This window comes from Daldinia loculata (assembly GCF_022478755.1).
Source record: "Daldinia loculata strain CBS 113971 unplaced genomic scaffold F4817scaffold_68, whole genome shotgun sequence".
Classification (NCBI taxonomy): domain Eukaryota; kingdom Fungi; phylum Ascomycota; class Sordariomycetes; order Xylariales; family Hypoxylaceae; genus Daldinia; species Daldinia loculata.
Window position 1 is genome coordinate 107,859 of NW_026054922.1, and position 27,870 is coordinate 135,728.

The following is a 27,870-nucleotide window of genomic DNA, read 5'->3' on the forward strand; positions in this document are numbered from 1 at the left end:
GCGCCAACTCATGATAGGTTGAGAAGCGCCAGTTACGATTCCTCCAGCGGCTACGTCATCCGCGTCAAGCTTAGCTCTATTATAAGTCTTCATATTCCAAGAAACTCGCCAGCTCCACGCATCTGCGCTTCGAAGACCCAAAATGGCGCCTTGAGCTGGGTCCTTAGCCGCCCGCGCTTGGAAGTCGTACTGTCATTAACAGGTAAGGAATATTACAGGTGAGTCCGGGTCGTAGTCAGGGTCGACCTGGATTCTTTTGTTCACCTTTAAAGACGGGATGAAAAAGCCTTTGTAAGTCACCATGGTATTATTTCTCTTGTTGAGTCGAGTTGAGTCGAGTCGTATTGTCTTCTTCCTTGTTTTATACAATTACATCACCCATATACTTATAATTGCCAAGTTTTCTTATCTCATTGCTCTAGAAAGAAAAATCAATCAGCAAGCTGGATATTGCTATCAATAATCTATAACGTATAAGTCGAATATAGACTTGTTGCCTATAATTCTTAACCAACTGTCGACTTATATAATATCTTCAACCTCTCGATAGCCTCAATGGTGGCTATATATCCCCGTTCACCAATCAAAGCCCTACCCCCTTTCGGCTACCTCATACCCTCTCTCCTCTTATCTTCCCTCCTCCTTGCCCCCCTCGTCAGCAGCCAAACCGTAATCGTCATAACCGTCGCTCCTCCCATCCCTAGCGAAGCCCCCTCATTCACCAACCACGACACGTTCACTTCTGCCATCATCAATAGCACCAACTTCCACCGCACCGCACACAACGCCTCCACCGTCCGCTGGAACGACACCCTAGCAGCTTTCGCCTCGGGATACTTATCTTCACATTCTTCCTCATCGCCATATTCCCAAAAAGAGACCTGCCGCATGAAACACTCAGGAGGCCCTTACGGCGAAAACCTAGCACTAGGATGCTCTGATGCAGGAGACTGCGTAGATCTATGGGGCAACGAGGATGCACAGTATAACTATGATGACCCGGGATTCAGCGAGGCGACGGGGCATTTTACGCAGTTGGTATGGCGCGATACGACAGATGTCGGGTGTGGAGCGAAACTGTGTCCTGGGAATTACGGTTGGTATCTTGCGTGCGAGTACTGGCCGCGCGGGAACATCATCGGCGCGTTTGCCGGGGAGGTTGGGCCGGAGAGCGGTGCAGCGGCGCTGAGGACGAAGAAAGGGGTGGGCTCAAGGGCTGCTGAGGTGTTGGTTGTTGGTGCGGCGATGGTTGCGTGGTGGGGGTTGGTATGATGTGTCTATACTCGAGTATAGGCGAGCAAAAAGCGATGACGGGGTTAGGTTGATTTGTAGGTGTATATAAACTTGGGCGTTTAGGGTTGGGTATCTGTGGTAAAAGGAGTATGATATATGATTATGTGTATTATTCATACGACTCGGAACGAATTTGCATAAATGGAAGCAGAGCTTGGGACGGGAGGATGCATCATATATATCAGGGGTTTTATACAGACATTCGGATATGAAAGTGTATATAGCAGAGGCGCATTTCTCTAGAAGAATACTTGCTATTATTATTATGCAAATATATACTCTATCGTAACTCTTATCGTCTATTAATGCGTGAGAGCTTGCTGTCCAGCAGGAACAGGGAAGGGCCCATTCTCCGCGAGTGGAAATTTAGGCGTGCCGTCCTCGTTCCACGTGAATTTCTGTATCCGAGCCGTGCGAAACAGGTCCGAGGCCGGGTTCGGCGTCGTCTGCGCGTGGTATACGATATAGTCCTCGGAGCCGTCAGGGGAAGAGACGAAGCTTGCGTGACCCGTACCGTAAATGCCCGTCGCTGTATTTTGATGGAAGACGCATCCGTCTTTGTGTTTCTTCCACGATTGGTATTCCATTGGGTCGTTACCGACAAGCTCAAGCATACCCAGACAGTAGAAAGGCGTGTTGACGCGTGCTGCCGAGTAGATGACGAAGTTCTGGCCCGTCTTGGGGTTCGTGAGCTGCTGAGGTCCCTCGTTTGTTGCAAGTCGGATTGGACGGCCATACGGGACTTGCTCCCAGGGCTCGTTTGGTATGCTGATGATCCGGCGTTCGGATAGCGTCGAGTTGATCGTCCATGGATCCGACATGCGCGTGATGCACAAGTTGGCCGGCCATGAGGAGTACTTTTGCTCCCAGCAGGAGTAGATATGGTACAGCTTATCCTCGAAGTGGAAATATGTGCCATCGATAGCGAACATGTCGTAAGTATCTAGCATAGGTTTCATCTCGAATTTGGAAGTCCAAGGATCGGGCTTATCACCTGCAAGAACGAACATACGATGATTAATTGCCTATTACAGTTTCCTGTTAGCGTCTGAATTGCCTTATTATAAGGTTACGACGTACGGGACAATTAATCGGGCACATGGCGTCGAGGAGCGGCGGCGGGTTGTCACCGTCAGACGTAGCAGTGAAGACAATATACCAAGAACCGGATATGTTGTGAATCTCGGGAGCCCACAAGCTTGTCGACCATGGTTCTCCGCTAGTAGGATCCGGATTGAAGACGACCCTGCTCTCGGCATTATCCCAGTTGTCGGTGAGGTATCTCGAACGCTTCAACGTAATATTAGAGTTCGTTGTATACGTGAAAAGATACCAGTCCTCGCCGTCGGCAGTGTACTTGGTCATGAAAGGATCTCCAACATTGAGAGTCATGACGGGATTCGAGAAGGTGGCATTGGTGGTCTTATTCGTCCCGACTACGGCTGGGTCCCATCCCGATGAGCTGCCCTTGTTCGGGTCGAAGACCTGGGCAGTGACTGCACTTATACCCAAACAAGAAGCGAGGGTGATAAGCCGAGCGGATAAGAGGCCCTTCATCATGACGTAGCCGGGGAGGGAGTCCAACTTCTACTAGTGTATAGCTTAGACTAACGAGAGGCAAGAGGGAAGGTTCCTAGGTGGAACGTACTCGCATGGAATCTGTTCATGTTATATACTCCTTTCTGCCTTCCCATCCTCTCATGCGGATCTGATGCCGTGGAACGATATTCCCCAGCTCTTGCCCGGATCTCGCCCAAGCGGTCTGCAGTCAGCTCCATCTTAGCGAGGGCCTAAGAATAAGGCATGGAATCCTATTCGCGGTTCGAAATCACACATGCAAGGAGGGTGAACAAATTATACAAAAAGCTAGGGTGATCCAGGTCGAATCCTTCGCAGCATGAGGGAACAGTCGGAACAGTCCCAGGTCAACGTTGCACTTCTCCATCGTGTGCCAACATTTACGCCAACATTGCATAGCAAATCTGGGGTTAATGAGGAGACGACTGCGGGGTAGCTCCCCAGCTCCCCAGCTCCCCAGGTATCTGGCTACGAACAATCTCGCTAAATAGGTGGTTGGGTGATGTCGATCCTGCTGAGACTTTAAGGCTTTCCCTAATGTCACTTGTTAAATCTATATAGTTTTAGAATTTATAATATGTCAGAGATTTGTTCAAGGAAATTACTAAATGTTGAGTACCTAAAAATGTATATAAGTTAACGGAGGCAGGTTGAAATAGTTGAATAGAGATCAGTAGCTTCTATGTAAGGTAACAAACAGATTTCGCTAAATGCTGCACCGAATACCACGCTGTAGAGCTTAATAGCTTAATCCTTCAGCGCTAGTAATCCCGCAGAATACTTCTATAGGGCTCGTCAACAACACTATCGTCTCTCGACTCCACCAATCAGATCAATGCTCCATTTCCATAAACAGTAACCTCTCCAACTTTAGCTCCACACCCGGACCGATTAAGCTTATAGTTGATGCAATCCAGATACCCGTTGAACCTTTACGGTAACCCGTTCCAAATATCGAGTCACTTATATAAGTCTGAAGGCCCATGACAATATTGCCTTATAACGACGTTCACGTACGAGTACAAAAAATAAGATTAGTCTCATGACGAGTATAGAAGTGCGTTTGCAGACCTAAGGACCAATAGCAGGCCAACTACTATTCGCACATCAATAATATGAATCCGATTGCCACCCTTCGCTAGAATATTGCTACTTAGGTACATATATACAAATTGGTATCATTGTTTAGAACGGTAATAACATGAGCATTAGATAAATACGATACGTTCAAATCATGTCAAATGAATCCTGCGTTAGACGTCGTCCTTTCGTTAAGGATAAAGACAAACACAACTTGACTTAGTCAATCCCCCCTTTATGCCGATGATGCGGAGTCTGGGCTATCTTTCCCGGTTGCCTTTCCGTGCATCTTGCGCTCAACCTTATCGGTGAGATGCTTCTGAGCATCCTTAGAGAAGAGACAGCCGACAATGGCAATACCTCCGAATCCCAAACTAGCCAGGTACACGGTCTTGAATGCTTGCGAGTATGCTATTGGCAACACACTAGCAACGGCAGCTTTTCCGGCGTCGCTCAGTCCCGGGAAAGTAGCGAGTTTACTTCCCAGGACGGCTGTAACGAGAGCAGGAACTTTCTCCGCCGGGAGACCAGCAGCAATTGCAGCCGGACCAACATTTGCAGGGACTGTCGAAGCAAGACGGTTCGACAAGATGCTACTATAGACAGCCACGGCGATAGAACCACCGGCGGATCGAATCGAAGCCAACAGACCGGACGCAAGACCGATATCTACGGGCTTGCAGAAAAGGGGGGCGAGTGCGAGTGCGCAAACTTCGATGACGCCAACGAAGAAAGGACCGATCATCGTGAAAGCAATACCGGCGTGCAAGGTGTCGGGAGTAAGCGACGCGCAGGCACCAACGAATGCGACCATGGAAAAAGTCGAGAAGATGATCCAGTATCGAACGTTTCCTCCCCACTTTATGAAGAAACCGCCAAATGCTTGACCCAAGGCTGTAGCACTAGCCACGGTACACTATGTAGATTCACGGTTAGTTTCTTAGTGATACCTTCTTTACACATAAGCATGCTTACCGAGATCCAACCACCGTAGGTGATGTCAGAAGTATAGAGAGCCTTGACTTGTTGAGGCCATAGTAAAACTGCAGAATAGTAAGACATAGTCGCAACTGTAGCGCAAGCGACAAGACTAATAAACCCTCGGTTGGCGAAGAACTGAACTGGGATGGCTGGGTATTCGAGCTTGGCATACGCCTCGTAAACGAAGAGCGCAATGAGCAGAACAATTCCAATTACGATCGAAGAGATGGTCGCGGCCGATTTCCAGGGGTAAATAGTGCCACCCCAGCTCACACCCATGAGTAGGAGAGTGAGACCGGCAGTCCACATAAAGATTCCGACGTCTGATCCTCGTAAGCTTCGTGTCAATGGTTAAGGGGCAATAAAACTCACAGTCAAGTTGCTTCAGTAGTTGCGTCTTAGTCTTTCGTTCGTGAAGGAGATCGAAAGTTGGGGGGTGGTAGAAGAAGAATAGTAGGACTATCGCTACGGAAACCACAATGATGTTGAGATAGTAGCACCATCGCCATCCCATGTTAGGGTGTTGCAATACAGCTCGAGCTATCCCCAAAGTCAGTCATTATTCCTGCCTATTGGAATTAAACTATGGCTTACCGATCATGGGGCCAATGCCGGCAATTGGTGCGTTCGTTGCAAAGATCAACGATAGGACCATCGGCCGATGCTTGTTAGGAACCAATTCGCCCACGGCTACGTTGAAGCTCAACTGAACTGTCTCTCCCAGACCGTAGATCGCGCTGCCCACGATTAAACTGTCGACATTCTGGGCGACTGAGCACACGATGATACCGATGAGGGCAACAATATTGCCCCCGATGAAGAACCACCGTCGTCCAAAGAGATCTGACAATCGGCCGAGAATCGTATAGGTGAAGGACAGAGATAGAGTCCTAGCGATGTTCACCCACGAGATATAGGGGCTTGGACCTAATCTATTGTTAATATAATAGAGCTCTCGTCATCTCTTCTCATGCCTCTCTAGTCTTACCTATATCTGCGTTGATGTACGTTAATACATTGGTCGGCAGGAGTAAGAAAATGAAAGCTGATATAGCCGACAAGCAGAACCCCTGGTTATCGTTAGTATTAAGAAAATATTGAGTTATACAGTTTATTACTACTCACAGCTACGGCTCCAAGGAACCCAAAAGAGTAGAAGTAACCCTTTGGCAGGTCATCTCCCCGCGCCGCCGACCTAATCGACGAGGCATCGTCATCCACTTCCTTGCCAAACTTCTCAACCCGCTCAACGGGTACCGGAGATCTATCGTCCATGCTGTAGAGACGCTTTAAACGAGGGAATCTAGACAGAGTCGAGCCGCACGGGACAATAGAAAGGAGGCTGCCGCTCTGTCGAGGGGCATGCGGCCGTGAAATGAGTGATCGACGGTGGGAAAATAAAGTACACTATGTAAGTGGGAATCCCTCTTTTTAGTCTTCCTAGCGATCGTCGGGATTCTATAGAAAGGGCCTGTTAGTTTAGCTAGGATGGCTATGATGAACTTACCATACTAAGCAACTGTAGGTTGCTATACTGGGGGGTCCGAGCAGATCGTTGTCCAGATGCGGCCGAAGACGAGGAGATCAACCCGAGTGGACGACCGCGGGCTGCATTGGCGGCTCGGCGAAAAATGCTAGGGCCTGTGCCTCTCGTTCGCGGTGCCCCGGGTAAGGATTTGCAATTCAGATGCTACGGTGTCTACCAAGAACTGCAAGACGTTAGGAGCCCTTGTCTCTTGTCAATTAGTTTCAGGTATAGTGCGAAGCCGTTATGCCATCCAATATCCTTCTAGTTGCATATGCCAAGCGGCACTTGTCATGCCACCCCTGAACAAATACACTATAAATTGATCCCAACGTTGGTTACGATAGAGGAAAGTAGCATTTGGAATATATTGAACCTTCAACAAGTTTCTAGGAATTGTAACTGCTGTCATTTATATATACTTGAATGAAATTGTAGTATGATCATTGCTTGAGTGCTATAATTATGTAGATGATGCTATACTTGACGTGGGTGTCATGTACGAAATCAGACGTGCTTTACGAACACAGCATCTACAACCCATCGTTTCCCCTGATCTTCGCATACCATGCTTCCAGAATACTTCTGCATCCTCGTGCAGATCGGTTCCGGGAATTCTCTATCTGTCTGACTCGTAACTAAACTCGTTTGAAGCTACATCCTGGCTCAAGCAACGCGGCGGGATAACTTAAAGCTTGCTTCCCTTCCACTGAGGTTCTCTCTTCTCGGAAAACGCTTTTAGGCCCTCCAACATGTTCTCTCCCCTCTGTAGCTCAGCAAATTCCTTTTCCAGCGTCCACTCCACGGCTCGTTCCACGCTGGCCGTCTCCCATCCTTGCCTCAGGCCGGCACGTGTGCATATTATGGCGTCTGGGCTATTCTTCGCGATAAGCTCGGCATACTTGATAGCCTCCTCTACCACGCGCTCTTTCGGCACCACCTTGTTGACGATGCCCCATTGGAACATCTCCTGTGCCGTGGCGTTCCGGCCGGTAAGTGCGAATTCTGATGCCCTCTGTAACCCGACAGTCCTGATTAGTCGCGGCAGCGCACCGCCGATTGCAGCTATCCCTCTCTTCACCTCTGGAAGCGCAAAGTAGGCGTCTTCGGCGGCGACGACGAGGTCGCAGTTGATGACAAACTCGCATCCGCCACCCATTGCCAACCCGTTTACTGCCGCGATCACGGGTTTCTTTCCGAGTCGACGACTCAATGGTTTAAAAGCCGGTGCGTTGCCCATACGATTCTTTGGGTCTGCATTATCCGACATGGAATTGTTCCATTCCTTTAAGTCTGCTCCCGCCGAGAAAGCACGGCCGGTTCCCGTGATGATTGCCACGCTCAGGCGAGGCTCGAGATCGAACCATTTCCAGACGGAATCCATCTCCCATTGAGCCGCCGTAGACATTGCATTCAAGTCTTTTGGGCGATCCATTCGTATCAGGAGCACACGCGGTGCCGGATACGATAGTCTCAGGAAAACCGGCGTTGCCGGCGGTTCTGTCTCTGTCGGCGCCATGACTTTAGAGTTTAGTCGTAGTGAAGTGTCGTATTGGGATGTTTCGAAGAGTGGTATGGATCTAATATGCTATCACGACTGGTTTGGAGCCTCTTCTCTGAAACAGATATTCTCGACAGTGATGTTCTTCGGCTTCTCGTTACCTTGGTTAGCAGGATGTGACCCTCGGTTCGAATCATGCGAACGCGTGGGGGATGCAAGAAGGTCTACATAGTACTATATCGAACCACGGGGCGAAAATCTTGTATTCGCAACTAGATTTGTGATCGATACGACCAAAACAAATTACCTACATTAGAAGAAACCGGGGTTATATGATCGCTTAAACGTATCCGGAAGTTCGCCAACCTGGCTGGGGTCCGCCAAGTCCACTCCATGCATGCCAATACCACAGTTAATGCCAGGCACCCCAGGAAAGCGATCCACTAAGTATGGAACCGCTTAGACCTTGAGACGAACGTTGCTCTCTGCTGTCAGAACCATATAGCGAATCTCTGGGGTCTAAAAAGAAAGGGACTATTCATGAATCGAAGTGTCGATAGCCCCCATGGAGTTTAAAACAGATATCGCAATTAACACCGAGATTGGCCGTCGATACACTATGGCGAAGCAGACCTCACGGTAGAAACTAAGTTCTGTGCCGCAACTATGATTTGGTTTGGCATCATTACAAAATGAACTCTAGACCGAGAATACTCAATCAACATTGCATACAGGGGCAAGAAGTCCTTATTTTCGTCATCGCTACCGCCGCTGTTATGGAGCATTAAAGTGAAAGAGAGTACAACTTAGAGCGCAGTGGATATAGGAATCGTTCCTAGAATCGGGTTCTTCCGTGGCAAATATTCCCTACTTCTCATAAATTATTGCCGTTTAAAAATATCATTTACCTAAACATGTTATAGAAATAATAACGTTGCAGTATGGCCGGGTCACTATCGCTACGTAAATATAAGACTTTCTATATTAATATAAACTTGGAGTCCTCGATATACTGAGAACGACGTTTTCTTTGAGTTGCCCCACGGCGGCTTCGGCAGCTATTGTAGCGGAGGGTCTTCGGCATTAGGGGCAGTTCAGCATTGATCAAGAAAAAATTGCTAACTAAATGCTAAAACACTTAAAGTAGCCCCTATATCGCACTGGTACAGAGGGATATATGTGATATATATAGGTTTAATGAGATCGATTAATAGTTATTTCCACCACGAGCGTTCAAGGACATCTCCCACCATATCTACGTTGCTCATGATAAAGGTACTTGATTAAACATAGGACCTATAATTATTAAAAGCGAGAAAAGTTGTTTAACTGCATTATTGTCTCTCGAGTCGTCTTGGCATAGTTCCCAAAGCATCGTTCCGGCGCCAGCATGAAGCTACATCATCATCATCATCATACCTAGTGTCTATTAAGCGAAACTCAAGCTGTCGGATTCTCTTCCAGAACCCGGTTGCCGGCAATGCCTGAAGTGGGTGGCATACAGGCATTTCGATCCTATCGCTAAATAATTGAATATAGTTCTCGGCTGACCTACCTCACCCAGAGACTAATAATTTCATACTCTTGATGTTTCTCCTCTCAGTCAGTTCTAGATCAGTCGACGCTTTGGTTTCTAAAGGAATCCTTGGAAAAGTGAGGTCTAGCCACGGTATTTACCTCAAGCATTTCTAGGAATGAAACCATTAAGCTTATATTCTTAAGCCCGTTTAAATTTTGTTCGAATAAATAATTTACCAAATAAAATAAATATGTCCAAACTATGAATGTGCCCCTAGGATTCTGCTTCGCTATAAGGATGCGAATATATAATATAATACCCCGTCATAAGCATATTCTACCCCTGAGGCGGGGATTAATTACATGGAGCCCACTCTCATCCCACGTTTGATCGTTACAGTTACATAGTCGTATTTAGTGGTTACCTGTACAATGAAGAGAATACTCCATTGGTTACCTTGTTATCGGAACTTCCCTGGGGGATTCGCGGTGCATTCACCCATAGATAGCATCATATCGGTAGTAACTAACTATTATACACGCATATGTAGGAGCAAGCATTGACCTTGGCGAAAGAGGTTGGTAAATACTAACGAGAATGAGGTCACTTGTGTGAAGAGATAATTGCGATGGGACATGGGTCCTGTTAGACGCTGTTTGTGATATCAATTTTGGCAGCTCAATTGTCGATCTGCTCGCTGGTCTAGATATCTATCGGTAGCTCCTTGTTAAGTTTATATTCGCAGGCCTTGCAATTCTCGAGAGCAACCATGAGAGTCTATCGCTCCGGAACAATAGACATTCCTAAAGATCTGAATTTAACAGAACTCCTCCATAGATCAGCATATCCAGACCTTCCCGAGTCTCATCTAATCGCCAAAGATAGTTTAACGAATCGAAGCATTACGATCGGACAGCTACGCGACCGAGCTGGTAGGATTGCGAAAGGTCTCAAAACAAAGTTGAGCCCAGTCGACCAGGCAAGATGGGCCGTCATTCTACCTAATAGTGTTGACTTTCTCGAGATCTTCCATGCGATACTTTGGACGGGCGGCGTCGTATGCCCTATTAATCACGCGTTGAAAGCTGCGGAGATCGGCCATGGACTTGCCGTCGCGAGACCACACTTTGTGGTATCTTACGGGGCCACAGTTCCAATTGTCGCGGAAGCCTTACGAGTCGCCGAAAAAGAGCTTGTCGACCAAGGAGTAAGCTGGGAGAAGCCTAAAATTATAACGATTATCAACCGAATAAACGGACTTCCTCACATACCAGATGACTACATCTCATCAGAGCGTCTGCCAATTCCGCATTGGCGCGACACGACAGATCGCCTTGCATCAATTCACCTGTCATCTGGGACCACGGGCAAACCGAAGGGAGTTGAGCTGACGCACTACAATTTCGTTTCAAATTGCTATCAACTCGTCGCACATGACCGAGAGCAGTTTAATCCGTCTTCTCGGACGGTAGCTTTCACGCCATGGACTCACATCGCCATGACCACATTGCCGCTTTTCTTAGGCCCTTACACCGGGATGCTGCACCACGCTATGCCGAGTTACAATATCGAAGAGTTTGCGAAGCTAGTCGGATCGAACCAAGCTACGACTTTCCAGGGTGTGCCAAGCGTTGTCCTTCAGATGGCAAATTCCGATGTAACCAGTCGATTCGATTTCAGTCGTGCAAAATACATCAATGTTGGCGGTCCGCTAAAGAATGATCTTAAAGACCAGCTGCTAAGCAAGGCGCCGTGGAAGCTCATCCAAGTGTATGGAATGACGGAGGCCGCCGGATACGTCGCTTACCAGAAAGCGAGCGAGGAGCCACCAGATGGAGTGACAGGCAAGTTATTACCCAACGTTGAGGCCTGCCTCAAGAAAGAGGGAAGTACAGAAGACGTGCCTGAGGGTCAACCAGGCGAGCTCTGGTTGAGGGGACCGAACTTCACGCGAGGATACGCTTTCAACGAGGAAGCAAACAAGAAAGGGTTTCCGATGGAAGGATGGTACAACACGGGAGATGTATGCACCATCGATGCGGAAGGTCGAATAAGCGTAGTAGGAAGAACAAAAGACCTGATCAAGTATAAAGGCTTCCAGGTATCTCCAGCAGAGCTAGAGAGTTACATTAACGCCCATCCTAACGTGGTGGAAGGGGGTGTTGGCGCGCTCTGGGACGAAAGTCAATTGACAGAACTCCCAACAGCCTGGGTCATATTGAAAGATAGATTCAAGACTCCGCAAGAGAAGAAGATGGCTCTTAAGGAGGTACACCAGGCGGTTGACAGCCAAGTGAGCGGCTATAAGAAGCTCAGGGGAGGAGTCTGGGAGATCAAGGGGTTACCGAAAAATGCGACGGGGAAGATACTCAGGAAGCAGATGGCCACCATGAGGGATGGGGGTTGTTCACTCGAAGACTCACTTAAGGCTAAATTGTAAGATAATAGAGTAAAGATTAATAGAATGAGGGCCTCGTAATAAGCAGCATTAACATTCCTATGTTCATGCAACACCAATCATAGCCCGGAAACGTGTTCGCATCCCCCTCCCATATTACTGACAGAGATACCATTCTCGAATCCAATGACGGTAAATCACTGATTTCAAATATTTCTTTCTCGCGAAGAGAAATGTCGTCAACAATTACGCATGCATACCCAGGCAGGGTAGGTCCGTGATATACATCGTACAACTACAGAAACATTAATCTTCACCATGAAGTTAATATAAGACTTTTCGAGGCGATGTGAAGTCGTATAGATTGCTAGACTAACACACAGGTCGATCGTTCCGCAGACTAACTAGGAAGGCCAATAACTAAATGTCGTAGTAAGACCCAATCAGTCGATAAATCATGCCCCATCTTCCTTCTTTTCCCTTAGAGAAGCTTCGTAGTAGGTAATTCTCTTCAAACTTACGAGACTAAGAGTACACCGTAGCTGAGCGAGCAGCTTTTCTAGTATGGAGATTCGTTCCCGCACACATTTACCCTCTTCTTCAAGCCTGCGAAGTAACTCACGGGAGTTCTCGAGTTCTTCTACAAGTGACAGGCCGTTCTCTTCCTTCTGGGAAGGGTCCATGCGTGGAATTGTCTTGTGTCGGGCGATAATTTCTTGCAGGGTTGGTCTAGAGTCTGTCATGATGATGGATGGTATATATTAGGTAGTGTATGCAAACTCGTGGTAGATGAGCTATGCTTGGTTCCATACGCAGTTATTCGTGGCCTGAAAATTTATATGTGGTTCTATGGGTGGGATTTATGTCATGTAGTTGTAAATGAAAACTGCCCAACTCACTCCTGAGTCAATCTAAGTGGCATTTTAAACTAACAGACCTAGATTAGCTGTGACTATAGCAGTGATTATGATTGTGTCATTATATGACATGTGAAACTAAACCATGAGGATTACTCAATTTCAATCTGTTTGGCGCTTAATGAATCATGCTTCAAACAGAGTTCACTAGGTGCTCAAGTCTTTAGATAGAAAACTCCAGTTTGTTATCTCAGTAAACCTGTTAGACGCAAGAATAAATGATGATTCAACTAATACATAACCTAGCAAATTCATGACGAGTTTCGAACAATACCTAGTAAATATAAGATGAGAAGACTCCGGACGAACTCATGAATATGATCAACTACAAATGACCTAGACAGACTTGATTGCCCCGCTATCTAACGGGATAGTGGCATGTCATTTCCTATGCCTATTAAATAGGTATTTCGCGACTATTGAGAAGGTCTTGGAGGAGCGTAGCATTGGCGCAAATAAGTTAATGAGCTTAGGATATTGCGCCAATATAGGTACCTAGGTAAATAGTAATTAAGGGATTGAATTTGCTTAATCAGGATTCAAAGAACAAACCCGAGGTGATAGCAATTCAATCATAGCCATACTAGGATTCCATGTCAATAGACTACAAAGTACAAGCATCCTCACTATTAGGCGGCCAGGTGCCTATCTAGCAACTATGCAACCATTGGATAGATATCATAAATATCCTTAACAGGAGAATGGTAGGCCTTTGAAGTATACCCTTCAAGGAGCAAACTCAGGGGTAAGCCCATTAATCGAACAAATCCTAACCCAGGAGTTACTATAGCCTAAACGACAAGGCCCGAAAAGTGCCCATTGCCAGTAGCAGCGAGAGCACAATAGTGCTAGGAATTAGGACAACATACAGAGAGCCATAAGCTCACCAATGCACTAGGACTAAAGGTCGAACTAATAAAAAAGGAGACATAAATGTTGAAGCTAATGTGCACAACTTATGGGGAGAGACAAAAGTAACATTAAGTTCCCTAGGTCACTTTCCTCCTAGAATATGCTTCAATTCAGAGTCGGCATTATTCCAGTAAGTTTCTCATACTAATTATAGGTATCAATATACTAGAGTTATACGTTGTCTAAGTAGGTAGACCATCGGACCAAGGACGGAATTGTACCTTCATAAAAGTTTCTAACTAGATCTACCAATGTATTCTAGGCTCATGGTTTGGAATTCTACTGTACAATCTCGCTATTAATTCATGATAAAAGATAAGGACCTAGTAATATAACTACGGATTTGACGCGTATCCTAATATAAATCTTGAAGCAACCGAGTAGAAGGAATAATTTTGATCTACCTACCTTGGATGCTACAACCGCATTGACAAACCATAGATGCTACTCAGCCGAGACCCTCGATTAATCCCTCTGCTAGGTCTATCACGGTGCTATTTGGTACTTCACATGCCAATCCTACCCCACGGACACCTACGGTGTTCGGAGTGTCTCCGAAGACATTCGTCGAAGATAAGAGTCGGCGGTTAAGTGAGCAGATAGGTTTAAAATAGACGCCCGGCTTGAGACACTTTTCATTTACAATATATTAACTCTACACGGCTTGCCGGTCTTCACTGTTTAAAATGTAGAAAGGTGAATGACCCTAGCCTAGGTTTGGAGTAGGTTGTATATTCTTAGAACAATTAATCGTATAGTACGCAAAACTAACTCAACACGAGTAGTGTAAGAATCTTAGATGGATATGGTGGTAAAGAGGCCGTATTTAAAATATGTGGCTGCTCTTGTTCTAATCTTGAAGCACGATATCGACGATCCCAGCGCGGTTACAACGAGGGACGAGATGTGGAAAACTGCCCATTCTTTAGACTCCTACTCCATGTTTATGCCTCAACAAGGATGTATTGGATGGATGGGTCTAGGTGGGAAACTAATTTGAAGCTATCGCGGAGTTTCTTGTACATCAACTCCTGCACCGGGGAAGCCACCCGGGGCGGTGTATTATTCGGTAAGGTTTATAAATGTACACGTGTGAAGGTGATATTATACACATTAGGCTCTTGAATAAATCCTTACTGACATGCGTACGTACCTAACGTATGACTACTGAGAGAATCAATACCTAGAGCCTTACTTTAGGTAGATATCATAATCCTTCGACTTCGATATTGGGTCACTTGACGGCCACGCGTTCAGCATATTCCTTAGAACTACGTACCGAAGCTTACATGACGCTAGGTATTCGTATAAACAAAGATACATGCGGTTTGCAATAGATCTCTAAGTGACTACGAGACTACAATGGAAGGATTATGTTTATGACTAAGGTGTTAGGATATTTCTAGAATGGTACGTCCCTAGGCTAAGTGAAATTAAGTCTCCCCTCTAGACCACCATATTCGGCTACTGGTCGGTGAGTCTACTAGGAGAACGTTCTGAATCTTCTCATCGCCTGCGGCTAATTGTCACGATAAGGCAAGTTTCGGCGTTAACACCGAGGTCCTTTTAACCTAACGTGTAAGAAAGCCATGCTGGGCGTATTGAAGATCGCGATGGCTTCCTAAATAAGCGAGCCGGACTGATTTCACCGTATGATTGATACCTCGAGACAGAGCGCGTGGGTTGATAAGATGGGGGTTCCTTGGGGGTTTTCCGGTGCGAGCGCCTTATCATATATAGTTCTTGGAGGAACCGTGTTGAATAAACTGCGGTTCGCTTGATAATATCATATATAAAAAGCTTGGCGAGATATCGTTCGTATCTGAGTGAGGGCGAAACCTGGTTAATAGCATGATAAGAGACGAGGGGACTTTGAGAGGTCCAGGCGCTTCACCTGAAAGCCCGCATATAGGACATAGATGTCGGTGCGCCCGGTTATTTGGGATCCGGAGTAGAAGGGATACGGCCGTCTTCTTGAAGGGTCGCCGCTGCGCGTCACCGGATTGCCACCTCGTGGCCATCGAGACCCGAGTCTCGAGTCTTGAAGGGAGTCGTACCGTATTACGACCCCTACGATCACTTGCATCGTAGCTTATTGGGTAGCAACTCGCTACACTGATATCGAACAGGGGTGTGCGATCTTATGCCGTCATTTGGAGATTGACAGGGATTTTCTCTGTACGGCCTAGGGCGAATTTCTCCACTAGCTACCTAGACAAAGTCCGTGTGAAGACAGAGACGCGCGTCCTGGGGAATACAAACGCAGTCCCTGTCAGCCTGTCTCGCACATATCGATTCGTAGCGATCTGCTAGTGTACTCACTCATATTACGACGACAAGGTCGGCAATATGAAGCCACTAACTGACATGCTGGCTTACGAAATGCGATTTTCGCGACGGTAATTTTAAAACTACGAAAGATCGTCAACCCTGTTTAGAGGGGCCTTCAAATCCAAGAGGCGGCGCCAGTGTAGGCTTCGGAACCTTGGACCATCCGAATAAATCCACCCGGATGACGACCCCCATAGGGGAATGAGTATCTTGGGTCGGATCAAGCCGAATATGAAACATACTCTGCAACCGGGAAGATATCTGATCAGTCGTAATTCTCTATACGTAGCAGCGTAGCATCTATTATGATGCGGTTTTCATCTGATATCCTCGACGCGAAGGATATTCCCGCCCCCTCATATTTTAAGTATAGCGACGAAGTAAATTTACTCAATGGTGCGGGATGGATTTGATCGGGTCGATAATGTTACATGCTATAACCAGTAGACACGCTAGTCGTGGCAGTCCGTGGCAATCTGTAGCAGTCAGCCGCATATTTTAGAATTAGAAGGACCGCCAAGCCTCGAAATTTAGACGATATGTAAAGAGCCGAAGCAAGCAACGTAGCATGACCCAGAATGAGAGGCCGACTAGCTTAGCAAATCATCATACAGGAGCGATGGGATTCGACATTTGAAAGAGGTGGCAATGTTGCTATTGGCTAGAAACACGCAAGTCTCCTGAAGAGGAGGAGGACGCGCAAGCAGCCTCGACACTAAAAGGAGAGCCTAACTAAGACCACGCCATGGGGGCCGTAAATCTCCACGTGATCCATAACAGCTTCTGATGGGATAGGGATATGGGATAGGGATATGGGATATAAGATGTATGGCTACAACCTGAGAAGGGCATCTGGAAATAGTCATGAGACGAGGGTCGAGGCAATTGAAGGCGATCAGGTTTTTTTTCTTGTTTCTTTAATCTCTCGTCGGTTAGTGAGAAGTCGAATTGTCGATGCAATCTCTCACGTAATCCGAGATAACTATCTCTGGACTCCGATGAGAGCAACTGACCAGTCACTTTGAGGCTTCTACAGACTACAGCTGATGGTCCGTGTGAGAAGACCAACACTGAAGAAAGGTTAGGTGACGCACCGCTCGTTGAACTGCATACGGTGCGACACGTGGGATTGCTGACCACGTACAACTCATTCGTACAATCGGCCCGGAGAATTGTCGAGTGATAGTAGGCAGATTTAAGCTTACCGCCGTGTTGACCAACAAGTTTAGGTATCTGTGGTGCCGTGGAGCTGGATCCTCCCGGGTTACCGAAAGGTCGGTTGGCTTGGTTAGATGTTTTATATTTTGTGTACGTGCTAGGTATCAGCCGCGAGCATGAAAGGACCTCTGCTCGAGGATGAGGCTGAAAGAGAAGTGGGAATCGTGATGAGACTCGCAGTTATAACGTTGATATTGGTGTATTGATGCTATTCGTCGAAACGTAACCCGGCATCGAACCCGAACATTACATCTAAGGTTACTTACCGACATACTTATCAACATACTTACCAATATACATCTATAGCAGTAATTGGACGGGTCAGTTTACAACTGCGTCCGGTAACAAGGCCAAGACCGAATCGTAACGGCTATATCTGCTATAGAAAGGAGAACGCGTTGAAGCGTAGAGTTTGCATACCGACAATTACATACATGCCTTACTATTAAGCAGGCCCACATTATAAGTGAAGAGGATCGTATCGTTAATGCTGCTAGAAAACAACGAATGTAACTAAAAAGCCGAAAGTGGCACAGCCGTTCGGGCGAAGCGAGGAACGCCTGTGGCAGACTTCCATCCATTCTCATTAACCTAGACATTTTCAGCCACTATAAAAAAAGCCACGCCTCGTCATCGCCTCCACCAAAAAAGGTACAAAAACCATGTCGGATGTACCTAGACCGGAACTATAATTTAGCCCAATCGCTGAGTTCGCTCCAAGACTTCGGTTACATGTACGTACATGTACTTAGATGATGTATCATGTACCCAAATTTAAATGTTCTGGTTCTTGTATAATACGTACCTGACTATCCGTTTCTTGCGGTTTATATGTGAAATAAAAAGATCTACTAGAGATTTCGTGCGTTACGTAGAAGGCAATATATCATATTTAAAATAAGACTGCGTGGATGTATGTACGCGTGGGAGAAAAGAATTGCGACTCCAAAAAAGAAGGGGTCCAGATGGTGTCGATGGAAGATGAAGAAGAAACATCGTCTTAAAGTGTAGTCGTGGTGACCCCACTCCTTAAGGTCCCTAAGGCCGAATGCGTGTTAGATGATTGGTCAGAGGTTCGTGGGAGACGCGCGTTCACGCTTTCTCTTCTGCGCCCTAGTGTGCTTTCTGCCGCGAAGTACAGTACCGATGAGGCCCGGTCTAGTGCTGTGCACTGTACTTAGTGCGAGTACCGGCCAATTACGCGAGTCCTAGACAACAGCAGGCGGAGAAGGCCTACGCAGCCTACGCAAACCCTGCCCATCGCTCCATTGCTTTCGTTGCTTGCCATGGGCCTTTTTCCCTCTTTTTCCCATACCCGTTTCTTACCCATCTTTAGCAAGCCTAAGCCCATTTCAAGCCCATTTCTTACCACATGTGTCCTAAAACCATCCCTATCCGGACTATGAGGACTATGAGTTGCGCATCCAAGTACGCATAGTACCGCATAGAGTACGCATGCACTTACATTGGCACTTACATTGGCACTTACAACTTACAACTAACTTGGCCCGTTGCCTGCTTTTATGTATGCTGCCTATCGCTTTTCTTGTCACTTTTTTGTAGCGACTTGTCCGCTTGCGCTGCGTCGTCGGCTTTTCCCTCCCTGCAAAAGAAATACACACCCACACGCCCCCCACCATTGACATTGACCACTTTACACTCCTCCTAACTTACGAATGTTACACTTAGTAAATTCATAATTCTCCATCTTCTAGGTTCTCCCCCTACACTACTACACGCTACCTGGATTACCTTACCTCATTTACAACTTACCCTATCTAATAATCCATATCCACCCATCCGTCCCTTTTCCCGCTTTTCCGCCTCGTTGCATATTCCTCATTGCTCATCGTCGTCTGCTTCACACATTCCTCTCCGCCTTTACGCCTCTTCGCCGGAATCTCGTCGCCTCCTTTCCTTCCAGGCAGCCGCCACTGGCCGATTCTGTCGTCCGCTCGTTTCTTCTACTGCGCGACGTCGAGGGGACACATATCTCTGTAGGATTACCTAAATAAGAAATAGACGAGGAGTATACGCTACGGTACGACGCATAGAGGCAACGACACACGAATGCAGCGATCGATGATTATGGGGGATTAATTGACTGTCCACGACCGATTTGTCTTGTTCGACGAAGCGGGCCCCTTGCTAACCGGTGGCGATTGACTTCTCGGAGGGAGTGGCCGAGTCCACATCATCAGCAATCCTCCAGCTGACGAAGTCTATCGTCTCGCTCCGCGTAATCTCGAGTCCGCCTAGTTCTAGGCTCGACTTTAATATCTTTAGCAAGCAAGCATTGTCCCAACCGACAAGTAGTCGGGCCATTTTTCAGGAATTCTACGCTATAGAACACCTTGCCGTTTCGACCTCGAACCGTCCTCCGGTTCGATAATTAGGCAGCAACATCATGGCTAGTCGTAGTGATGGCTCCGGCAGCGGCCAGGGCGATTACGGAGAAGATTGGGCTCGGGATCTGCGAATCCAATTCGAACAGCTGCTGAGGACAAAGCGATTAACCGAAATCGAGCAGTCGCGAGCGAATCGATCACGTCTGGACTCTCCAAATCCCCGAGAAAGAGCATCGTCATCAAACCTCCGAGTACCAGCGTCGCCCTCCAGTAGTAGTAATAGTAGACCATCTTCTTCTTACGGACCAAGCCACAGCAGCAGCTCTCCCGCGTTACCACCTTCGTACTCTTCCTTGCGTAACCTACCCAAGATTCCCACTCCGCCGTCGCCGCACGACAAAGAGTCGCAGAAATTTCGTAGCCTGATCCTGTCGCTGTCGCAGACGCCGACGAAATATGAGAACCCCGGTCTACTCGACGAAGCGCTCCAGGCAATTCCGCTGGATAGGATATACGGCGAAGCCGAAGAGGAGTCTCAGGTATTGCAGGCGCAGGCGGAAAGCATGGGTGACGGTCGCAAGCCAGAATGGGGATACCAAGATTGCGTGGTTCGGGCACTATTAAGGTGAGCCGACCTCTTAACTCAATTCCCCCAATTCTACTAAGAATTGACTCTCTAACCCGCTTCGATTGCAGATGGTTCAAGCGAACATTCTTTACATGGGTCAACAACCCGCCGTGCCCCGTGTGCTTCTCGCCAACCGTCGCAAAGGGCATGACGCAACCGACGCCAGAGGAAAACGCCTTTGGAGCATTGCGGGTAGAGTTATACGAATGTTCCAACCAGGCGTGTAGAGCATACGAGCGATTCCCGCGGTACAGCGACGTCTGGCGGTTATTGCAGACGAGACGGGGCCGATGCGGCGAGTGGGCTAACTGCTTCAGCATGCTCTGCCGGGCCGTTGGCGGCCGCGTACGCTGGGTATGGAACGCCGAGGACCACGTGTGGACCGAGGTTTATTCGGAACATAAGCAGCGATGGATTCACGTCGACGCATGCGAAGAAGCGTGGGATAACCCACGCCTCTATACTGAAGGTTGGGGCAAGCAGATGTCGTACTGCATTGCCTTCAGCGCAGACGGTGCAACCGATGTCACCCGCAGATACGTGCGCAAAAGTGAGCACGCGCTCGAGAGGAACAAGTGCCCCGAAGAGGTAATGCTCTATATCATGCAGGAAATCAAGACTATCCGGCGCGCCAACATGAGCAAGGAGGAGCGATTCCGATTAGAGAAGGAAGACTCGAGAGAGGATCGCGAGCTTCGAGGCTACGTAGTCGCTTCGATCACGCAGGCAGTTACGCGCATGGTTCCCGGCTCATCGAGCTCTACATCTAGCTCTACAAGTCGGCCTCCCGTCTCTTCTTCTGCTAGTGATGATCAAAAGCTGCCTGCCGAACAGCCCACCCGGCAGAGCGGTAATGCTGAATGGGTTGCTGCTCGCGGAGAGAACGGTCGGCGCAACCCACAATTCCAGGATCCGAGAGATCCACACCGAAGATAACGCGCTCTAAAAGAAAATACTGATTTTATCACTACCGATCACTAACGTCATGCATCCGCCTAATAATTAGAGGAACCGAAATATATACCCCAACATCCAGCATCTAAACCGGTAAACTTACCTGGCTTCGCCCACCTAGAACATGACGGCCGGCGTATTACCGACTCTCATTTGTCTAATATCACTTCTACCGCAGTCGAAGTACAGCTTACCCTGCATTCCCCTGCGGCCTGTACCTATCTACGCATCCTACTATCACGACGCCAGAATATGTCGTTCTCATTTGTGGCCCGCATCGTCATAGGCATTCTGGATTAAAATCACCGGCGCAACGGACCTATTTGGGCTGGGTAGCATTATATACATTTTTTCTTTGCTTTTTACTCGGGGGGAGAATGGTGAGGAGAACACGGGCTTCTCCTCGACCCGGCGTTCAGGTTATATAACTGCATGAATGGGCTGGACGGAAACGGGTTGACGAACGACAATGGTCACGCCCGGAGTTGGGGGCGTGGAAATCGTATGTACTATGAAAAGGGGCTGCGGAACCTGGCAAAGGACGAGTAGATGAAATCTGAGCGGGAGATGTCCTGCTGACTTTGTCATCGGCTGAGTAGCCACGTCGCAATTTGCATATGTGCTGTTTAAAGCATCGTCTTGGCCCAGAATAGACTCTGCCGCTGGTGCACTTTGATATTACATACGCCTGTGTTATTCGAGACTTGCGACGGTGATATTCAATTGATTGTCTGCTTTACGTAACATAGTAACGTGCTACCGGTGAAGTGGCTCTCGATCTCACACTACTTTACGTCTAGGTCGGTAGGTTTGTAATACGAAGCAAAAGAGGACTCCATCGCCAAGACTGGACTGTGTAACACGGAAGTGTAACTAATTACGATCGCACAAAGACTAGATCTATCGAGTTGTCTTTCGGACTTGACGAGCCATTCGTCTTTGTGTACTTGGGCTAAAATGGACACAAGATTACGTTACAAGTTAAAGATTGCTATAGTTATCCAGACTATAAAGGTTTACTTAGTTGATAGTTAATTGCTAAAAAGGGGGGAATTTGCCCGAGGCTGATGACATAATGCGATATACCAAAAATGCAAGCTTAGACTTGGAAACAATCGATATAACATTCCACGGATCAATGAAAGAAAATTAACTTTTAGCATGTTTCTCGTCTATTCTACTTATATCCACTGTTATTAGAGTATACATTGGTTGAGAGGCTATAAAATTGGTAAATAATAGTACCTACAACCACGGGATACATCTTTGAATTTTAGCCTTTTGACGTCACTTCTCCATGACGGAAGCGCCAAATTTTGAATTTGCTCTCTTCGTTAGACAACGTATTTGAAAGGTTGTAGGTAGGTATTGTTGATCTTATTCTCCGCACAGATATATAATGTTGGGAAATTATATTCTGCAAGTAATGTTTTCTCTCTGCATTGTTTTGCCCAACTTGGTCCCATTTGCAAGATGAGCATGTTCGTTATGGTTTTGCCCTATCTTGCTGTGCTCCCATTTAATGCAATGTAAGGACATCTTTCTAGCTTAGCTAACATGTTGGCCGTGTCTTTTAATCGGTCTTGTCGGGTGTCTAAAGACCTATAATATAATAATGCTATCATGAATGCGATCCTCATACTCCTTTTACTGCTTCTCCGCGTCATCCCACGGCAGCTGCATAATGTTAAGAGAGCGAGGTAGTTCGTATGAGAATAGAATATAAATGGCCGGTCGTAACGCTAGCGTGGGATTGATAGGGTTTTGTTGTTCTGCGCCATTGCTGCAGCGACCATTTCTTAACATCATCGTTCTTCTTAGCATCTCCACACATGAGAAAGCGCCGTCGCCATTAGTGAGTTGGCTGCGTTGTTTTTCCTGGGAGTCTGTGGCCCGACGTTTGAATGTGTCGTGTATCTCTTGCAGCACGTGCTTGTGAAGTCGTATTTACTAAGTTTTGTAGTACATTCCTTCGAGGTTGTGTATGGCTTGTTTTAGTTGACTATGCTTCTGCATTTTGTCTGGTGTATCCACCAATTGCATAGCTTTCGCAAGTTGTTGGATGTCTCCTTCGGCTAACAGCTCCCCGTATAGTTTTAGCGTCTCGACGTCATTGAGGTTGGCGATATTCTGGGTGATTGTTGGATTAGGTTGGTATTCGCCCCAGTTGAATCCTTGGAATACCTCAACCTTGGGTATTGTCTTGGGACTCATTTTGGATTGAATGACAATGTGATTGGGATAGGGTTGTGAATGTGTGACAGCTTTGTCGTTCGATTTTGGAGATGTGACCAAATGAGAATACACAAACTGTTGTGATGTAAAAACTATACCTTTGGTGTTGCGGTAGCGATAGTATCAATGTCCCTGGGTAGTATCTCTGGTATCTGGAAACTGGAAGATGATATGCTTAGAAGTTGGTTATCAATAGGTATCATCGCGATAGGCTCTGACTAATGGTCTTTTTGTACCAAGACCGAGACGGTAGACTTTGGTGAAGTGCAGTTGGTTGTAATAGGTGAATTTATATAGGTTTAGAAATATTTTTGTTGGTGTTGAAGAAGAGGAGGACTTAGGATTAAATAAGGGAGAAGGATATAATGTTGTGTGTTTGGTTTGGTTAGGGTTGGATGCTGGTTACAAATTTTGAAGTTGAAAATCCGTCGAAGAATTTGGCTCAAGGAATAGGGAAGAACTGGAATGAGTTACTTAGATAGGTAGGTACCTAAGTTTATACGCCATCGCCTTATAATGCCGCCTTGCCATGGCAACGACGAGGTAAAAAATATGTACCTGAGGTAGGTACATACCTTGTACATACCTTGTAAGGAAGGAAAGACTTTTGGTTCTTACCTCTTAGGTATGTACTTGTTACCTTAGGAGGCACCTGATAGATTAGGTAGGTACATGTACTTGACGGGGCGTAGGAGAAATAAATACATCAATCCTTTCCCTTAGGCATAAACTCAAACCAAATCAACTCGTTTAAAATTTCTTGGTAGTCTCCCTCTCCCTCTGGACAATCTTGGGGAGGGAACCCTTTATATGACGACTTCTCCTTGTTCCAATAGTATCCAGTGGCTATGCGGTCTGCGAACCCCTTTACCCGAGCTCTTGTGGGCTGGACGCTAGTTGATTTCATACCGAGCGGCCGGAAGAAGCGTTCTTCTAGGAAACTAGAGAAACTTTGCTGAGTCTTTGCCTCGACTAAATATGCTGCTACTGTATACATCATGTTATAGTATATATGTTTTGCTCGCAGAGGGGCAGCCAAAGGCAAATTCCGCAAATTCCTGGTCACGGATCGTGCATCATCTGGATGGGCTGCGTGCGGACCCATATAAGAATCGTCGTGTCTGGTTCTACAGTTAGTATTTCCAACTACAGGTTATACCTAAGTTGCAAGATACGAAGCTCTTACCTGGCCATGCCAGACCTGTGGCTCAAGATGTCCTCCACGGTAACGCTCTCTGTGTACTCGGCACTAGGCATCACGAAGTCATCCGGCAATAAGCGTGACATGATCGCTTCATACTGCACCTCGGGATACTTTTCATCGTCATCTATAAGCAGCGCGACGGCCGCTGCAGTAAGCGATTTGGAAGACGACGCGATGTCAAAAAGTGTATCTGCTGTACATGGCTTCGACGATTCGACATCTGCGTATCCATAACCAGCAGAAGCGACTTCATAAGACACAGTAAGCGATGCAGCTACAATAGGTAAGACTTTCTTTAGTGCCAATAAACAGTTATATACTGAGCTTTTCAAAGAGTAAACTCAATATTGGAGCTAATCCTTGAGAGTTGTTACGTAGACTTATAGTGGCGTAGTAATAATAATGGATAACTACCTATGTACCTACCCAATAAGCGGGCAACTATACTATTTCGTGACAGGTACTTACATATTAACACTCAAATAAACCATCAAGAGGCAACTCTAACACCTGACTCACGATACCATATTGATGAGCCATTCTCAAAGATTGAAGGGCTATAACACGTAATGACTAGGTACTGTACTCCTGTAAATTGATTATACTAAACAAGAATTACAACTTCACTAAGTGTCAATTCTTCTAAATCCCTACATATTTTATTTCTACTCTATCAACAGTGGTATAACAACACTTACTGAACCCTAAAGAGTTTATAGTTCCACTGCGGTTTAATGAAATCTGCATCCCTGGAGTAGTATATATACCCGATACCTACTCTCCTCGAAACACCATCCCGCGTAGTCAGACCTAATAGAATCGACTGTGTATCAGGCGGCTTGGTAATAGTATCGGCAGCAACAATGACAACAAGTTCGTCGATTGCCTCAATTTCGCTATCAAACCTGAACTGGCCTTGATGAGAAGATATTTTTAGAATCCAGACATGTTCATCTTTCGCAGTTGCTATTTCAAACTGCCCTGCGTTCAAATAAGACCCGACAAATCCAAGCTCGCCGCAGTTAAGATCGGGCGGCTGTGTGTTACGCGAACAGTCCAGCAATACATCGATATCCATCCCAATGCGGCTGAGATAGTGTTTCGTGCGTCTGAATTCTTCGGGGGTCTTCATGGTTGCATAATCCTGGGTTTCGCAGATAGTCTTCCAGACATCTCTGGTCCAGAACTGCTTTTTAGAGCCTCCGTAATACCAGCATATAATAGGAACGTAGATAGACACTCGCTTGATAGGGGCTTGGGAGATGTTTCGAGATAACCAAAGGCTATCGGCAAAGGTAAACTCAACAGGACCAGTCCAATACACCCTGTAACAGTATGATCAGCATTATAACATTGATTCAGACCGAATTTTAGTTAAATCGGACCAAGGGGGTCACATACCATGACCATGTTGAAAATCGGTTAGCTTCCTGTTCGGATTGACATGGGCGCTTTTCAGGCTGGCCATAGGGAAACCAGAGGATTGCCTGATATAATAAATGAGGAGGTATTCCTTGCGCTTGACGAATACTTAATCCCAAGGCATCTCTATGCCCATTGAACCTATTAAATATGCCTTCAAATGCGTTAAGTATGTCATGGGCGTATGTGAGGTTCTTTCGGCTGTATTCCTGAACTGCTGTTTGAAAAGCCTGGATATCTAGTTTTCCACCTACATCCCCGAGATAATGGTATGGTGTTGGATCAAGATCCCTCCTGAGATTTCTCGTCCACCACGGCGGTCCTGTCCTCACATCGATGTGGACATGCGCATTCCTTTTTGGTGCATAGTCGTACCCTTCTCTCCACTGCGCTTCGCGACAGTTGAAAAAGACTTCCTCGTCTGTGAAGTAAAGACAGCGCTGCGACAGCGACTGTTCTTGGAAAACCCAGCCTCGCGTATTCCAAGTCGCACTTCGCACTTCCTCACATAGGGACCGTAAGCAAGTTGAAATATTGAGAACGGATCCATCTGATGCGTCAATAATCTTCGTTGGCTTGAGAGGGTGACCTGCCCGTGGACTAACCCCCCTTAACCCGGCATCCGCATCGCAGCCTGCCGCGGCGATTATGGTCACAGCGGCACAATCGTAGACATCGTCCATTCGCCCTATCAATCGTGCCTTGTCTTCCAGGTCGTCCTGTACAATGCACAATGTGTCAACCCACAAGTATCTCATCCCCATCTGTCGTGTAAACTCCATAGCGTCGCGGATTGTCCGGGGTATCCTTCCGGTTTTCCTTGTCTCCGGCCTCAACTTGGATAATCCCATAGGAACACTCAGTCCTTTCACATTCTCTTGAAGACTAAGGAGGATTGGTACCTCTTGTTCGTTTTTGCCAGGGAATTGGAGAGTCGGGCGTCGACCCCAGACATAAGATAGTGCCACATAGTCGCATCTCGTATCCTTCTGCACTAGACACTCTTGATTGACATCGATAAGACGGAAGGGATGTTGAGACTGGAATAGATCACTGCTTCCTCGATCTATGGCTAGCTTTGAATGCTCGTGCTTCTGACATTCCTTTAGCCAATTTTTCAGAAGCGTGATGTTGAGCCGGGTTCCAATTTCTAGCCGAGGAAGGTAGTTCGGCTCCGATTCGCTCGGGAAACGTTCGATCTCGGCGATTATAAACCGATTTCTTACCCGATCTATTTGCCTAAGTGGAACTCTGTTATTATGAAACCCTGGTGGCTTCTTATCAGTCGCTACTAGCAACCTGGGTTGGGGATGGTGAGTGTGGCCGTTTTCCTTGACGGATAATGGACTTCGACTCTGGATGAAGAGCCGACACGAAACCTTAGCAGAGCTCGAGTCAGTTCCCCACGCACGTTCGATAGCCCTGGAAACAAGAACGCAGAACGGGCAGCCAAGATCTTTATACTCGGAAAAATCACCGATGATCTGTTCTTGTGTTTCATTACCGAACCTCCTTTCTAGATCTAACTTCTCGCAGGTGCTGCACAGATGGTGTCTGGACCGTTCTGGAATTTGCCATATTAAACCAGAGTCCACCATAATTCGCTTAAATTTCCTAAATGCCGTGTCTTTCTTTTTTCGTTTTTTTAAAAATAGAAGTGAACAGTCGAGTTGCAAAACGGAATTCTACTATGAGGTAGTTTAGTCTCACGCTCGCCCGGCTTATATGGGGAAATATGGACGATGAGAAACAGTAAGTCTGTTGATTGGCTAGTATTTCGAGGTGCGGAGAGTTTAGGCTATAGATCTGCCCCAAGCACATAACTA

At 46.8% G+C, this 27,870-nt stretch overlaps 8 protein-coding genes across 8 annotated transcripts; 3 read left to right on the top strand and 5 right to left on the bottom strand.

The window, feature by feature from the left end:
* The first annotated feature begins 68 nt into the window (after positions 1-68).
* Positions 69-1,434, top strand: F4817DRAFT_256710 (PR-1-like protein). The gene is made up of 2 exons (XM_049299226.1): positions 69-291; positions 401-1,434. The coding sequence occupies exon 2, from the start codon at positions 556-558 to the stop codon at positions 1,270-1,272; it is 717 nt and encodes a 238-aa protein (XP_049155103.1). The 5' UTR covers positions 69-291; positions 401-555; the 3' UTR covers positions 1,273-1,434.
* A 161-nt stretch (positions 1,435-1,595) lies between these two features.
* On the bottom strand, positions 1,596-2,850 carry F4817DRAFT_361574 (glycoside hydrolase family 43 protein; the record flags this gene model as incomplete). The annotated part of the gene is made up of 2 exons (XM_049306430.1): positions 1,596-2,318; positions 2,374-2,850. 2 exons carry the CDS (start codon positions 2,848-2,850, stop codon positions 1,596-1,598), a joined length of 1,200 nt encoding a protein of 399 aa, XP_049155104.1.
* A 1,044-nt stretch (positions 2,851-3,894) lies between these two features.
* On the bottom strand, positions 3,895-6,670 carry F4817DRAFT_350090 (putative siderophore iron transporter). Its single transcript, XM_049304908.1, has 7 exons — positions 6,440-6,670; positions 6,058-6,390; positions 5,921-6,002; positions 5,527-5,859; positions 5,305-5,472; positions 4,927-5,255; positions 3,895-4,867 (listed from the first exon to the last, which is right to left on the bottom strand). Exons 2-7 carry the CDS (start codon positions 6,205-6,207, stop codon positions 4,187-4,189), a joined length of 1,743 nt encoding a protein of 580 aa, XP_049155105.1. The 5' UTR covers positions 6,208-6,390; positions 6,440-6,670; the 3' UTR covers positions 3,895-4,186.
* A 144-nt stretch (positions 6,671-6,814) lies between these two features.
* Positions 6,815-8,285, bottom strand: F4817DRAFT_350094 (enoyl-CoA hydratase/isomerase). Its single transcript, XM_049304909.1, has one exon. The coding sequence runs from the start codon at positions 7,974-7,976 to the stop codon at positions 7,146-7,148; it is 831 nt and encodes a 276-aa protein (XP_049155106.1). The 5' UTR covers positions 7,977-8,285; the 3' UTR covers positions 6,815-7,145.
* Positions 8,286-9,883: 1,598 nt separating this feature from the next.
* Positions 9,884-11,975, top strand: F4817DRAFT_350097 (acetyl-CoA synthetase-like protein). Its single transcript, XM_049304910.1, has one exon. The coding sequence runs from the start codon at positions 10,247-10,249 to the stop codon at positions 11,915-11,917; it is 1,671 nt and encodes a 556-aa protein (XP_049155107.1). The 5' UTR covers positions 9,884-10,246; the 3' UTR covers positions 11,918-11,975.
* A 7,239-nt stretch (positions 11,976-19,214) lies between these two features.
* Positions 19,215-21,382, top strand: F4817DRAFT_256798 (uncharacterized protein). The gene is made up of 2 exons (XM_049299227.1): positions 19,215-20,226; positions 20,298-21,382. Exons 1-2 carry the CDS (start codon positions 19,661-19,663, stop codon positions 21,163-21,165), a joined length of 1,434 nt encoding a protein of 477 aa, XP_049155108.1. The 5' UTR covers positions 19,215-19,660; the 3' UTR covers positions 21,166-21,382.
* A 2,714-nt stretch (positions 21,383-24,096) lies between these two features.
* F4817DRAFT_350102 (uncharacterized protein) lies at positions 24,097-24,390 on the bottom strand. Its single transcript, XM_049304911.1, has one exon. The coding sequence runs from the start codon at positions 24,323-24,325 to the stop codon at positions 24,125-24,127; it is 201 nt and encodes a 66-aa protein (XP_049155109.1). The 5' UTR covers positions 24,326-24,390; the 3' UTR covers positions 24,097-24,124.
* Positions 24,391-25,199: 809 nt separating this feature from the next.
* F4817DRAFT_350104 (HET-domain-containing protein) lies at positions 25,200-27,795 on the bottom strand. Its single transcript, XM_049304912.1, has 2 exons — positions 26,024-27,795; positions 25,200-25,947 (listed from the first exon to the last, which is right to left on the bottom strand). The coding sequence occupies exons 1-2, from the start codon at positions 27,640-27,642 to the stop codon at positions 25,317-25,319; spliced, it is 2,250 nt and encodes a 749-aa protein (XP_049155110.1). The 5' UTR covers positions 27,643-27,795; the 3' UTR covers positions 25,200-25,316.
* Between the last annotated feature and the right edge of the window lie 75 nt (positions 27,796-27,870).

What these genes read in the sequence shown, in the direction of transcription:
- F4817DRAFT_350102 (XM_049304911.1), bottom strand. Translation starts at nt 24,325, where the DNA reads ATGAAATCAACTAGCGTCCAGCCCACAAGAGCTCGGGTAAAGGGGTTC.
- F4817DRAFT_350104 (XM_049304912.1), bottom strand. Translation starts at nt 27,642, where the DNA reads ATGGTGGACTCTGGTTTAATATGGCAAATTCCAGAACGGTCCAGACAC. An exon ending in CGATTTTCAACATGGTCATG is followed by an intron (nt 25,948 to 26,023) that starts GTATGTGACCCC and finishes ATACTGTTACAG; the next exon opens with GGTGTATTGGACTGGTCCTG.
- F4817DRAFT_256710 (XM_049299226.1), top strand. Translation starts at nt 556, where the DNA reads ATGGTGGCTATATATCCCCGTTCACCAATCAAAGCCCTACCCCCTTTC.
- F4817DRAFT_350090 (XM_049304908.1), bottom strand. Translation starts at nt 6,207, where the DNA reads ATGGACGATAGATCTCCGGTACCCGTTGAGCGGGTTGAGAAGTTTGGC. An exon ending in ACTACTGAAGCAACTTGACT is followed by an intron (nt 5,256 to 5,304) that starts GTGAGTTTTATT and finishes TACGAGGATCAG; the next exon opens with ACGTCGGAATCTTTATGTGG. An exon ending in CCTACGGTGGTTGGATCTCG is followed by an intron (nt 4,868 to 4,926) that starts GTAAGCATGCTT and finishes GAATCTACATAG; the next exon opens with TGTACCGTGGCTAGTGCTAC.
- F4817DRAFT_350094 (XM_049304909.1), bottom strand. Translation starts at nt 7,976, where the DNA reads ATGGCGCCGACAGAGACAGAACCGCCGGCAACGCCGGTTTTCCTGAGA.
- F4817DRAFT_350097 (XM_049304910.1), top strand. Translation starts at nt 10,247, where the DNA reads ATGAGAGTCTATCGCTCCGGAACAATAGACATTCCTAAAGATCTGAAT.
- F4817DRAFT_256798 (XM_049299227.1), top strand. Translation starts at nt 19,661, where the DNA reads ATGGCTAGTCGTAGTGATGGCTCCGGCAGCGGCCAGGGCGATTACGGA. An exon ending in GTGGTTCGGGCACTATTAAG is followed by an intron (nt 20,227 to 20,297) that starts GTGAGCCGACCT and finishes CTTCGATTGCAG; the next exon opens with ATGGTTCAAGCGAACATTCT.